Source organism: Monocercomonoides exilis (genome assembly GCF_001643675.1).
Source record: "Monocercomonoides exilis strain PA203 chromosome Unknown scaffold3-2548433, whole genome shotgun sequence".
Classification (NCBI taxonomy): domain Eukaryota; phylum Preaxostyla; order Oxymonadida; family Polymastigidae; genus Monocercomonoides; species Monocercomonoides exilis.
In genome coordinates, this window is record NW_027150548.1 from 2437866 (window position 1) to 2451956 (window position 14091).

At 34.0% G+C, this 14091-nt stretch overlaps 4 protein-coding genes across 4 annotated transcripts; 2 read left to right on the forward strand and 2 right to left on the reverse strand.

Annotated features, from left to right (window-relative positions):
- Nucleotides 1–2336: 2336 nt before the first annotated feature.
- Nucleotides 2337–2657, forward strand: MONOS_15394 (uncharacterized protein; the record flags this gene model as incomplete). Its single annotated transcript, XM_067868266.1, has 1 exon — nt 2337–2657. The coding sequence occupies one exon, from the start codon at nt 2337–2339 to the stop codon at nt 2655–2657; it is 321 nt and encodes a 106-aa protein (XP_067735509.1).
- A 5654-nt stretch (nt 2658–8311) lies between these two features.
- MONOS_16855 (Sec61 translocon, beta subunit) lies at nt 8312–8714 on the reverse strand (the record flags this gene model as incomplete). Its single annotated transcript, XM_067869721.1, has 3 exons — nt 8312–8393; nt 8458–8544; nt 8644–8714. The coding sequence occupies 3 exons, from the start codon at nt 8712–8714 to the stop codon at nt 8312–8314; spliced, it is 240 nt and encodes a 79-aa protein (XP_067735510.1).
- Nucleotides 8715–8781: 67 nt separating this feature from the next.
- On the reverse strand, nt 8782–9666 carry MONOS_15822 (uncharacterized protein; the record flags this gene model as incomplete). Its single annotated transcript, XM_067868723.1, has 4 exons — nt 8782–9209; nt 9270–9342; nt 9398–9525; nt 9590–9666. The coding sequence occupies 4 exons, from the start codon at nt 9664–9666 to the stop codon at nt 9041–9043; spliced, it is 447 nt and encodes a 148-aa protein (XP_067735511.1). The 3' UTR covers nt 8782–9040.
- Nucleotides 9667–9979: 313 nt separating this feature from the next.
- Nucleotides 9980–13857, forward strand: MONOS_15823 (uncharacterized protein; the record flags this gene model as incomplete). The annotated part of the gene is made up of 4 exons (XM_067868724.1): nt 9980–9982; nt 10127–10152; nt 10221–13404; nt 13600–13857. The coding sequence occupies 4 exons, from the start codon at nt 9980–9982 to the stop codon at nt 13855–13857; spliced, it is 3471 nt and encodes a 1156-aa protein (XP_067735512.1).
- Between the last annotated feature and the right edge of the window lie 234 nt (nt 13858–14091).

Here is a 14091-nt window from a genome sequence, read left to right on the forward strand (position 1 = left end):
AGAATTATTTTTGAGGAAAGAAGATTTTTTGTGAAAGAGGGGAAGCGAAAGAAGAAGGCATGGAATGAAAAAGAGATTGACGCGTGCTTTGTATTTTTTGTTGGAAAGAGAGAAAGAGATTGAGCTGAAAGTGAAAAGAATTCAGATGTTTCTCCTCTACAGAAGAAAAAGGGATAGAAGACGAGAATTTCAATGAATTTCAACTTTGATATTTATTGGATCTCATTTTCACAATCTTCAACAATTAATCACTCATTCAATCCATTCATCATCATTACCATCTTCTTCTTCTTCTTCTTCTTCAAACACATCAACAACATTTCACACAACTTCTTCTTCTTCTTCTTCATTCACATCATCTGATTGATTTTCTTCACGTTCTGCGTTTGCATCAGAGATTAAGAGAGAAATGAAAAGGAAACAAGGAAATGTATTGATGAAGGAAATAATCAGAAATAAGAATTAGAAGGCGAAAGAAGAGGAGAAAGAGAAAGAGAAGGAAGAGCATGTTTTACTGGAGGATTTTGAAAGGAAATGGAATCGAGAAGATTGAAAATATTTTTGAATGAAAAGAAGAATACATGGAAGAAGAGGAGAGAAGAAATAGCAACTTACACAAAGAAAAGTAAATAGATAAATAGTGGATAAATTTGAATGAAGAAATAGCAAATAGGGGTAAATGACTAAATGCAGAAGAAATCAAAAGTTTTGAATAAATGACTCAAAGAAGGAATGAGAGAAGAGGAGAAAATGGAGAAAGAGATAATAACAGGAAAAGAGAAGGGACATGAAAAGACATTTTATGGAAAAGCTAGAATTGGTCATTTTTTCTCAGCGTTATCAGCTTTATTTTTATTCCACACTCTTTTTGTTGGGGTTGTTGATCCGCACTGATTAAATGGAGATTGGGTGATGCTGCTTCCGCTGAAGAACACATCGTTTCCTCTGCCATTTGTTGCGGAATTGCCATCGAAGAAACAGAATGTGATGAATTTATTTCCGCTCATCCAGGAATAAGTTGCTGTGCAACACAACGCAGCGCCACCATAGGAAGTTGATGAACTTGTCAATTTGTTGTTTATAAACTGACAATCATTGATTGAAAATTGATTTGGTTTATTTTGTGGAGGGTAATGAAATGTGAGAGAACCGGCTGAATCACCACCAGTATTTGAAATGCACTTGCATTTGGTGAACAGGAATTTTGCATCTGATGGCATGCTGTCGAGCAAGAAATACCAGCCAGTTCCAACAGTACCATTTATTTTACAACCTTCAACTCTGTTATCTGAGAATGAATAAGCAGAAGATGATTGTCTTCCATCAATGCAAATTGCACCTCCGCGAGTGGCAGAACAGTTTGAAAAATTGGAATTTGTGATGTTCACATTTGACAAATATAAACTGTATAATGCACCACCAGCATAATCACCTGTGATCGAACAATTGTTGAATGAACAAGAAGTGATGGTGAGGTTGGCATTTGTGCAGTTGACTTTTAGAGCACCACCATAATCATTTCCTCCATTTGAATCATTCCATTCACACCACTCAAAGATATAGCTATTCAAATCAGTAAAGGGCAATCGACTTAATTCCTTTCTTTGAGATTCAGATCCAATATATTTAACGGGATCATTTGATGAAGATCGAGTTTGGTGAAGAAAAGAAGTGTTGAAGGCAGAGAGAGAAGTGGAGGGGCTGTTTAGGTTTGGGAGAATGGAGCCATCAATGGGGTTGTGGGTGTGTTTGAAGATGGTTGAGTGGATGGAAAGAGATGAGTGAAGGGAGAATGAGGGAATTGAATTGGTGTTGGAGTTGGTGTTGGTGGAAGTTGAAGAAGAGGAAGAGGTGGTTGAGATGAATGAATTGAGTGAGTGTGAGGGAAGGGATTGAAGAGATGGAGGGGATTGAGGAGATGAGATGTTGGAGAAGAGGGTGTTTGAGAGATGGAGATTGAGGTAGATTTGGAGGTGGGGATGGGATTGGTGATGGATATGGAGAGGGGAAGGGGAAGAGAAAGAGGAAATAGAAGAGGAAAGGGAAGGGGAAGGAGAAGAAAAAGAAGAGGATGAGGATGAGGATGAGAAAGATGAAGGAGAAGGGGAAAGGGAAGGAGATGGAGAAGGGGATGGGGAAGAGAGGGAAGAAGGAGAAAAAAGGAAAGGCTGGACGAGGGAGACGAAGGAGGAGAAAGAGGAGTGGGAGATGGAGAAGGAGGCAGGGATTGGGGAGTGGGGATCTGAGAGGAGATTGTTTGGGGTGGAGAAGAGGGGGAAGGAGAAGATGGCAGGTTGGTGGGTGGTGAGGGAGAAGTTGGTGAGGGCGAGGGAGGCATGGGCAGAGAGGAAGAGGGGGCATTGGTGGTGGTGGTTGTTGGTGAGGGAAGGTGGGTGGATGGTGCAAGTGGAGGAGCAGATGGAGGCAGCGGAGTGGTGTTGGGCAGCGAGGAGTGGACAACCAGCGAGGGGGATGATGTTGAGATGGGTCACACACAAGGAGGTGTTGATGAGAGCGAGGCTTGTCTGAGCACCACAGATGTGATCGCCAGATGCATATTCCACCTTGTGTGGGTGAGCGTCTCTGATGATGCTGTTTGCGATGTTCTCTCCACGAACCAGATTTATGGTGAGGAATGTGATGAGTATTTGAGCTGATACTACGATCCTAATCATTTTCAAACTGTGATGCAATTTGATTGGAATGAATATGAATGAAGGCTTAATTGGTGGAAAGGGGAGAGATGCAACGTGAAGTGAAAATCGAAGAGGAAATCTTATGAATCGTTGATAATATTGTTAAATTCCTAACTTTTATACATGTGGATATCAATTTATTTCTTGTTTGCATTCGTTTCTCTCGTGTGCGCTCAATTTTTTATTCGGAAATTAAATAGATTTTTTTTTTTTTTGAAACAATTATTTTTCGGCTGAAGAATTCATATTGATGAATAACTTGATGATTTATTTTCATGAAAGATGTAATTTCGATATTGCAGATAATGCCCCAACAATCTCCTCTATTAACTTGAGAAATGGTTGAAATGTATGTTTTTGGAAATGGGGAAAATCTGAAACAAATATTGGCATCTCAAATAAATACATACTGTTTGGAATTACAGCCAATGACTGACAAACAACAGTCGGTGATTTAAAAAAATATATATTTTTTAATCAAAAAAACTATAATCCACCGAAACATTTTTTTTTTCCTTTTCAAATACACTAATTATTCTTTTTTGAAATCCACAAATTTGAAAAATATTCTGTGAAATACAAAATTCAACTTTGTTATTAATGAATACCACAAAAAAAGAAAACAAGTGTATGAGAAAAAATAACATTTATAATGAAATATGAATAAACGAACAACGAAATGCATTTGTGGTGCTTCAAATATCTGAGGAGCTTTCGAAACAGTTGAGACTGCTATCGCACATATTATTATTCAAAAGATATTTTCTCAAAAAATCTTATCAGAATTTCTTTGATGAATAAATCTTCTGAGAAAATCAGTTTTATTTTGGTTGAATGTCAGAAACGGAGTTTGATTTCATGTATTGATTATACTCGTGAAATTGATGAAAATTTTGAGTTTCTTCTTCAATTTTTTAAAAAAACAAACATGAGAACAATATTTCTTTCAAGAAACAATTACTTTTTCATCCCAAATGAATTCTGAAATGAATGAGATAATTGGAGAAAATTGGAGTTTATTTTTTAAATCATAACTTTTTTGGAGAGAGCATTTATTTTTTCAATAATAGTTTATCATATTAATGATTCAATAACTATTTATTCATCATATTACACCAAAAATAATTCTATTTCGAAAAATATTAATTCATATTCGAAAAAAATTAATTCATATTCGAAAAAAATTATTCAATTTCGTAATTAATATTTCAATTTAGGTGAAAAATAATTCAAATTCGGAATTAATAATTCATAATCGTAATTTATTTAATTCGATTTCGAAAAGGAATAATTCAATTTCGAAACGAAAATTTGTTTGATTAATGAAATTATTAACTTACGTTTTACTGTCAAAATACTCTTTATTTTCATCTCGTGAGCACACTTTGTTCTTAAATATTAAAAATATAATGCAATTCCTTAAAAATAATTTCATTCATTTTGATTGAAAATATAATAATTTGAAGTTTATTTGAAAAGAAAATGAATTCATTTTAATTTTTAAAAAATCGAAGTTTTTTCTAAAATTTCACCAAAGAAACAAAAAATAAATCATTGGTCAAAAATTCTTGTATTTTGAAATTCAATAAATGTGATTGAAAAATACTATTTCCTTCAGATTATTCAAAATAATGAATTATTTGCTATTAACTTATCATCAGAGTGATGATTTTTGAATAAAAAACTTTTTTCAATAAATTGATTTATTGATTGTTTCGAAATAAAAAAACAGGTTTTTTTTGAGTTTATATATATGAATGGTTTTGAATTAACTTGACATTTTCCCAAATCCATCCAAAAAAATTATAATTTTCAGTTTAAAATGAATTTCGAAAATGAATTATTAATTTTCGAAATAGAATTATTCCTTTTCGAAATCAAATTATTTTTTTCCGAAATTGAATAATTTTTTTCCGAACATGAATTATTTTTGGTGTATTTAATAAAATTGTTGAACTTATCTTTCATAATTATTCAAACAAAGTATGTTTTTCATAAAAAGTGTTTTGAGATGAATTGGTTTTTGGATGAATGTTAGAAAAAAATGATGATTTGATATTCAGTCAACATTCGAAAAATGGATGAGAAATCGAGCCTCTGTTTGAAATATTTGTTAAATAACTTCAAAATATCCACTTTATTTTGGGAAAATATTTTTTGCATGGAATCAATGGATTTTTAGTTGAAATTTTTTCAAATAAACTCAAACCAAATTCGAATATTAAATTGAATGTGATTTGGAGATTGAAAAGATTAAATAAAATTTTAATATCATTTACAAACACAATTATATCCAAATTAATAAATCATCGGTTTTTATTTTCATATTTTGAACTGTCAATAATTTCATTTTCCACATTTTCAGAAGTTGTTTCATTGACATTCATATCATCAGTTCATATTCAATGGGGGAATAATTCGTCTTATTGTCCAAATACGACCATCAGTGGTTGTTGAGATAATTCCACTGCCCACAGTTTTTGAAATTGTCCACCCTTATTAACACTTTCTTTATCGTTATTTGAAATGAAACAATTTATATTATCAACTATCGATAACTGAATCTTATTTCTCACAAATTCATCATTCATAAAATATTGTTTTATTTACTCTTTTTCGTGTATGATGAAACTTGAAGGACATCAATAAAACCTTATAATATCATTTATTATTATTCTTCTGTTCTTTTTAGTCATTTTTGAAATTAAGGATAGTTTATTTGGGTGAAATAAATGGATAAATTGACAGTGAAGTTTTTTAAAAGAGAAAAAAATAACCAAAACTGAGAAATGAAAAAGTACACACAATATTTAATCCTTATATTTTGAATCTATTTCGTAATAAATGCATGCACATGTTAGACGTCTTTGAAAAATACTCTTATAAAAATTCAGAAAAGTCATATATCGAGAGAATTTTAAAATAGTAATTTTCTGATCAAAATGATCATTGGATCAACATTTTTTGTTTCAAAAATTTCAACACTCTATTAAAATTTAATATGTATTTTTTTTTTAATTTTTCATAACAAAGGGATTATTATTAACTTAAATAACTTCAATTTTTTCCTGGAATGAAAAAATCGTGAAAAATAATTGATGAACTTTTAGTTGCAGTATGCCCTTTTTCGAGTAAAATTTTTCGTATCAAAGTTAAGAATGAATATTTGGCTGAATATTTTTGAAATCATTCAATCGTTCAAGTTTTTATCAAAATTCAATCTCAAAGGGATTACGAAAAAATGTGCTTTTGCTGTGAATATATACAGCACATGATGATGTTTTAAAGAAATATTATTTTTTCACAATCCCATTGAGATATAACTTTTTATAAAAACTCAAACAAATGTATGATTTCAATAAGGATTAGCCAAATGAAACGAAATTTATTGTTTAATAAATTATGTTCCACACTTCACATTCCAAAAAATTTCTCTATTTATTTATTTTTCAGTTATTTTCAGCATCATTATGAAAGACTTTTTCTGATACAATTTCAGAAAAAGCTTGGAACAAATTGATATCTTTTTGAAAAACACAAATATTTTGTTCCATTTGAAAAACTTTTTCACATCCCTTCAAACATAAAGGAAATTGTAATTTCCGTTTTCATATGAAAGAAATTATGCATTATTAAGTTTTGAGAGAGATTTTGGTAAAGTGTAACTTATTGGGTCAGAGATTTTTCATGGAAATTATCTTGAATTATTTCTTTAATATACTTCATTGTTGAAAATTCGATTAATAAATGTGTCATAAAGTTTCAACGATTAACAAATAAGTTGTGAGTTTCAGTGTCGTTACCAAAAATAAAACCAGAATTTTCAAATATTTATAGAAACATGGGTGATTGTTTTTGAAATCATATATTTTTTCGGGGTGTTGATTTTTCAAAGACAGTCAGTTTTTTGAAAGACAATTATTTTTTCAAAAGAAAAGAAGCATAATGATTGTTTCCAATAACTAATGGTTATTCCGAATCAAAGATTAAAATGTATTCAATAAGCCTTTTCACTTTTCAAAGTTTATTTATTGGTATTCAAGAAATATTTTTGCACCGAAATTTTTGAATGAAAAAATATGATTTCAAAAATAATCACCCACATACAAAATTTTCTTCATTCTCCAACGTATTTTCTTCTCATATTAACTTTAATCAAAAAATCCTCAAAATAATTGTTGTTATAAACAGAATCTGCAGTTATTTCATCATCTTTGAAGTTTTCTTTTCATTATCCATAAAAAATATTGAATAGATCTGTCCAACCTATTGAGTGATAATGATTTAAAAATAATATTCTGATAGGATTTTTCATAAATATCATAATTTTTTTTTCAAAAAATATCATTCGATGAATGATGATATTCAAATGTGTTAAATTTGGTGAAATATTGATAATAATTCACAATAAAAATCGGGACACAATATGTTACATCTTGCCGAGATTTTCTCATCTTTAAAGTTTTGAAACACAAAACATTCACTATTCTTTGAACTGGAACAATTTTTCTTGGTATAATCCGAAGATATCGTCATCCTCAGATCTTGATGAAATTTTGTCTGTAACTCATCAATGCATTGTACATTAATGTTACACTATTGTCGCATGTCGGAAGTTAATGGTTTTAGAATAATAAATTTTTTTGATATTTTTATGATCAAAAAATGAATAGAAAATAATTTTTAGAGTGATATAATTTCATCAATTATACATGAAAAAGGTAATATTTAATAAAAACGATGTGAAACAATAATCAACAATAATTTTAAAAATTCTTGAAAGATTAAATTTAATTTTCCTTTAAAAAGAAATAAATAATTTAATTATAGACTTCACATTTATTTGTGATTTTTATAAATTAACACTTCAGATAAATCATTCAACAAATTATAAAATTCAAGATGCAAATGAATTAATTAAGATATTCCTTCTTTTTGAAAAACTTAATCTCAAAAATAAAAAAATAAATTTTGATCAAAACCCATGAAACAAAAAAATCGCTATAAATTGAGTGAATTATTTTAACCAGAAAAAAACACATTTCCGAAACACAAAACAAAGATATTCGTTCTTGGAATATGTTAACAAGATAAAATAATTATGAATTAGTGTGTTTTGAAGATGACGATATCTTCGGATCATGCCAAGAATTTAATTAGATTATTACTCTACGCATTTGATTTTGTTAAAAAACAAATTTTTTTTTTAATTTGATAATTTTTTCTATTCAACACCGATTCCTTCAAATAGTCTGATGAAAAAGATAACTCCATTCATTTCGCAAAGCGGTCACCTTTTCCTCAAAACGCATTTATTTTCTAATTTTTAAAAAGTATTTTTGACTGAACAAAAATGCTTATTAAAAAAGCTATTTCTCTTCAATAATCTCAAATATTTATGAAAAATATTTCGATATCAACAAAAATATATTTATTGTAAAATAATAATTCGGAAATTTCCATTTTTGTTAATCCGTTACATCTTGGTCTTTGACTGATATGATAAGAATTAACAAACTTAGAGTTAACTCAAAACATTTTGTTGACAAATTTGAGAGTCAAAGAAATTACACAATCCACTCCAAGTCCAAAGACTGTATTACACATTTTTATCATTAGAAAAATTTACCAATAATGTGAAGCACAAGAACAACTGCAACAAATCCGATGCTAAGACCAAGTACACCATTCGGACCACTTGAAAGTTTGAAAAGGAAAAAAGTTAAAAACAAAACAAAGAAAATTCATAACATTAACAAACACAGGAATTCCTGGAGCATCATCTTTCCCATATTGCTTAAACATTCCACTTCCTCCAAATGAAAGAGTTTTTGTCGCTTTTCCGGATCTTGAAGAACATATCAAAGAATTTTATCACATTCACCAAACAAATAATCATGTAGATACAGATAGAACCTTCTAAATAGAAACAAAACAAAAGGCAAACCCTGGCATTAAATTATCTTTATGATTAATGATCACAAGACCATAACAAGGATTAATTGATTTTCTCATCATTTAATTCAATTAATTCGAAAAGAATATGTCACAGCAAAACTGAAAATAAATGACTCAAACAAGGTTAAAGCGAAAATAAACATGTCTTCAAACTTGGCTTGAATTAATTATGAAATGAGACTTATGAATTATAAATATATCTTTAATCAAAAAAATTCACAAATCATTCAATAAAAACTCACTTCGAATTAAAAAGCAGTGAAATGAGTGAAGTGTCAATTTATTCCAATTAAAAAAATAAACTTGAACTTTTTAATATTTAATTTTTTTTCATTGCAAACATCTTTCCAATCTATCTTCTTCAACATTCTATAACTGATCAGTATCTACAAAGAACCTTCATCATCTGAAATACTTAAATCATCAACATCGCAATCAGAACTATCTGTAATATCGTCACAAGAATCTGCTTTTTTTGTGTGCAATTTTTTCTCTTTTCCTTTTTCTTCATGTTTGCAATTATGAGTTTCTTCTTCTTCCTCTTCATGAGAATGCCTAATTTTTCATCATCAAAAAAATTAAAACAAAAATAAAATACAAATTACTAAAAAAAACCCTTCTCCTTTATCTAATCTTCGTTGCACAGTCCTTAGAGTTCTTTCTGCTAGTCTTCCAGTTTCTTGAAGTTCTATATTTTCCAATAATGATAAAACTGTCTAAAATCATTTATACAAATTGCAAGCCTTTTTCGTACTCGGGAAAATGCTCAACAATTTCTTCATAGCTCATTTCGTGGGCATCGTGACAACATTCCTCTTCATCTTTTTGTTTTGATTTTCCTTTTCTTGATGCAGGAGCTGGCCTTAACGCTCTTGATGATGCATAACAAAAGAAAACCAATAAATTGAAAGAATAAATAATAAAACAAATAATACTTTAACTGAGTTAAATTTTTAGCTGAACATTTTGCACAAATATCCTTTGCTTTGGCACAATTCTCGCAATGAAGCATATATGCAAATACAACAGTCTTCTCTGAACAAGAGGAGCTAAAAAAAATCGTTCATCATGCGTATATATACAAATAAAGAACATACCATCTTCTTGGAACAGAAAGGGGCTTGTATTTCTTATACTGCTTTTTCCATTGAATAATTCCTTCACAAGATGGACATAAATACTGAGACGTTGGTGCTTCCAGAAGTTTTTCTTCTATTGGAGAAAACTTCTTTTTTATCTTAAAAGCAAACGAGTTTTGATGCTTTTGTGGCCTTTTCCGAACGGCATTTCCTTTCTGAGTGCTCATAGATAATAAATAAATTATTATGGTTATTTATTATCAATTGAAGAGTTTCTATGATATATTTGATATATATACAAAACAAAATTTTCATCTATTCATAGTTTATCAATAATTGTCATAAAGTATACTTTACGCGATCTTTTTGTGTGCATTGTTTAACCACCAAAAGCAAAAATTTTCGCATTTTTTGAAGATGTTTGTACTTCATACATTTTTTTTATTTATATATTTCACGGACACTTTTCCTGTTTTTTATTTCGCAGGTCTTTTGATCCTTCGAATTTCTACCCAGCAAATCATTTGGATAGTCCATTCAACGATCTAACTGAGCCTTACAGATATCTTTCACCCACTTTTGATGGCTTTCCACCACAACCTTCCTCGCCAATAGATGCGCTGTCAAGTTCTTTGTTTGCTCATTCTCCAAACGAAAAGACTCTTCAAACCTCGCCAAATCTAGTATTGAGCCCAAACATAACAACGACACTTGAGCAAAGCAACACTCAAGAATCAAATGATCTTGAAGGACAAAAGATTTTTTCTAATAGTTCGACAAGTCAGGAATTTTCCGGAAATTTTCCTGATTTTCAAAAATATACTCCTACCGAGTCGGCTGGTGCACAAATCAACGACGATGAAGATAAAAGAGGGGATCAAGATTGTAAAGCATTAGAGGATTGGCCACGTTCCTTAATATCGGAGGACTTCAATGAACTATCACAGAATAAATCAATCTCGGAAATTTCTTCAATGACTACTTCATCATCTAAAGGGTCTTCGAGCATACCAGCAATGCAAATGAATGAAAAGCAATCTACGAATACATCCCCTATTTCATTCAACCCATCTACACATTCATCTTCATCACCTGTCACATTTTTGCATCCATCTCCGCATAAGAATATTTTTGAGGAAATTTCCTTTGAGCCAGCGTCAAGTCGGGACCTCAATTGCTCTCCAACGTCGTCTTCGCCGCCCGCCGCGGGAACACGCCCAATGAACTCCCTTGCCTCGTCGTCCTTCCAGCCAGGCAGAAATTCCGGCTCATACACTGAGCCCTTCTATGGCACGCCATCAGCTGTCTCGGCTCCCAGCAGCGTTTCTGTGCCTTCCACAAGCTTCGCATACCCCCTCTCAATGCCCTCGCTCCGCAGCCAGGCGCTGTCAGAGGCAGCCAACCCAGACTCCCCCGTCATCGGCGTCTTCTCAAACAATTCTTCTGCTCTTTCATCTTCCAACTACCCTTCTTCCTCTCTTCTGAACACATCCTCTTCACCTCAGTCCGCTCAGCCTCTGCCGCTGCAGCTTCATCTGCCGCCTTCCCCGCCTTCCTCGTCGTACATGCTCAACAGCTCATATGATCCTGTTGCAAATTCCCCGGATGCCTTTCCTTCTTCTTCTATCTCTCCTTACTCTTCCTCTTCCTCTTCTACCTCTTCTTCCTCATCTTCCTCATCCTCTTCTTCCTCTTCCTCCTCCTCTTCCTCCTCCTTCTCCTACTCATTCCCCCTCTCCCACTTCTCCTCCGCGTCCAAAGCGCAGAGTCCACAGCCCCCTCAGAACATTCTGCTTCCTCCGCCTGGCCTTTCTCTGCCTTCTCCTCAGCCAGCCTCTTACACAAGACAACAAACAGCTCAAATGAACAATCAAATGAACAATCAAATGAACAATCAAATGAACAATCAAATGAACAATCAAATGAACAGCCAATTGTCTTCACAATTGTCCTCTCAAATCTCTTCTCCACAGGCCCCAATGTTGAGCATGCCATTTGCTCTGCCTTCTTCTCACCCTTCGCCCGCCCTCCCTCTTCCTGCAGCGCCCACATTCTGCGCGGCGCGGGAGCACCCGCTTCCGCCTTCTTCTTCTTCTTCTTCCACCTCCTCTTCTCTCTCTTCTTCTTCTTCCTCTTCTTCCTCTTCTCTCCCACCAGCAGCCACTCAACAGCAGCTGATGCATTTGTCTATGTTCACCAAGCTTCCCTCTGTTCTTCCTTCTCAACTGCCTCAAAAACCAGAAATGAGAACTAATTACACGCAATCACAAGGACGTGGCATAAATACTTTTACTACTTTTTCTTCTTCTTCTTCTTCTTCTTCTTCTTCTCCCTCTTCATCCTCTTCCTCTTCTTCCTCCTCCTCTTCTCCTTCTCTTTCTCAGCTTCAAACACAAACTTTGCCTGTGTCTCAATCTCATATGGAATATCCAACAGACTCATTCGAAGCAAAGCCATTCAAAATCGGCTCTTTACCTCCTGCCCCTTCCATCTCCCCTTTCTCTTCCGTTCGTTCTTCTATGCCTTCTTCTTCTTCTTCTTCTTCTTCTTCTTCTTCCTCCTCCTCTTCCTCTCATCCCTTTAGAGCTGTTTTGTATGTTGCTGAGTCTTCTCCTTCAACAAGAGCCAGTTCTGTTTCAGTTGCTCAGCAAACAAGACGATTTCCTCAGCCACAGCCAATTCCAGTGACGATGGGGAGAACGGGACACGGGAAGATGATGGGGATGGAGAAGGAGAAAGAGAGAGAAAAAGAAGGAAAAGAAGCAAATGAACAAATCAACAGTTCGATTTCTAGTCTTCCTCCATCAGCTTGTCTTCTTCCTCCTCCTCTTTCGTTTGACCCAACAAAGACAACAATGGAGAGATCAGCCAGCAGCACATCGCTCATTCAGCATCTTCATGCAGACTTAAGAGCAGAAATGAGAGATGGAACAACTTCTTCCTCTTCTTCCTCTTCCTCTTCTTCCTCTTTCTCTTCCTCTTCTTCCTCTTCCTCTCCTTCTCCTTCTTCTTCTTTTTCTTCTTCGATTTATTCCTCTGCTTATGTACCTTCGTATGTTTCTACTTCCTCTTCTTCTCCTTCTCTCTCTGTTTCTTCGATTTCTCCTTCCATTTCTTCCATTTCTTCTTCCTCTTCTCCTTCTCTTTCCTCCTCCTCCTCCTCCTCCTCCTCTTCTTCCTCTTTCTCTTCTTCTTCTCCTTCCATTGAAACTAACCTCCATTCTCTCCCTTACCCTCACTCATTCAAACCTTCTCTTCAGAAGTTTCTGCCTATGAAAGCGCAACAACAGTCGCGCTTTCGCCATCCTTTTGGCGCTACACAGAAATCTTCTTCTGCTTCTTCAAATTCTTCTTCTTCTTCTTTTTCCTCTTCCTCTTCCTCTTCCTCTTCTTCTCGTTCTTCTTCTTCTTCCTCCTCCTCTTCTTCTTCCTCCTCCTCCAAAAACACTCACAAGCTCCCCGTCGAAGACATCATCCCAGAGGCCAAGCAGAAGCAGATGGTCTCTTCTTTGCCACTCCCCATGCAGCTGCTGATCAACAAGAAGGACAAAGCCTTTCTCAATCATTATCTCATTGCCCTGCCTTCTTTCCAGTCGCAGAGAAGACACAAAGGTTACTTCAAAGCCACGCTCTCGAGAGAGAGACAGACGGCGTGGATTTCGTGTGGGGAGGTGTGAAGGAGAAGAGAGAGAGAGAAAAAAAAAGACAGTTTATTTTATTCATTTTTTCGATGAAATTTTAATTAATAATTATTTTCCTATTTATAAACACATATTTATTCTTTCAAACAAAAATATTTTATTAATTAATTAATTTATTTATTTTTCTTTTCTTTTCTCTTTCTCATTCTCTTTCTCTTCTACCAGTTCCCCGATAACGTCTTCTGTGACCTTCGCAAAGTGTCTCCCTCTCAGCAGAAGCTGCTGGAGCCAGGCTATGCGGTCGAGTTCAACGTAGTCCTGAACCAAAAAGAGCAGTCGTATTTTGCGGCGGAGCATGTTGTGATATTCTCCCCTGAACAAGAAGCACCCGATGAAAAGGAAAGATACGTATGTATTTATTACCAGACTCCGAAGGGATGCAGAAAGGGAGCAAACTGCCCGTTTATACACCCGAAGGTGTAAGGGGGGAGGGTGGGGGGAAGAGGAGGAGAGTGAGGGTGAGAGGAGAGGAGAGGAGGGAAGGGAATGGAAGAGAAAGAAGAGAAGGAGAAGAGGAGGAAAGAAAAAGAGAGGAAGAGTTGAATACGAAGTGAAGGGTGATAGAGTAAAGGGGAAAGAGATAGAGAAGGGAAGTTAGAGAGAAAGAGAAGAGAGAGAGAGAGAGAAGAAGGGGTTAGATTGGAGTACTGATCGACA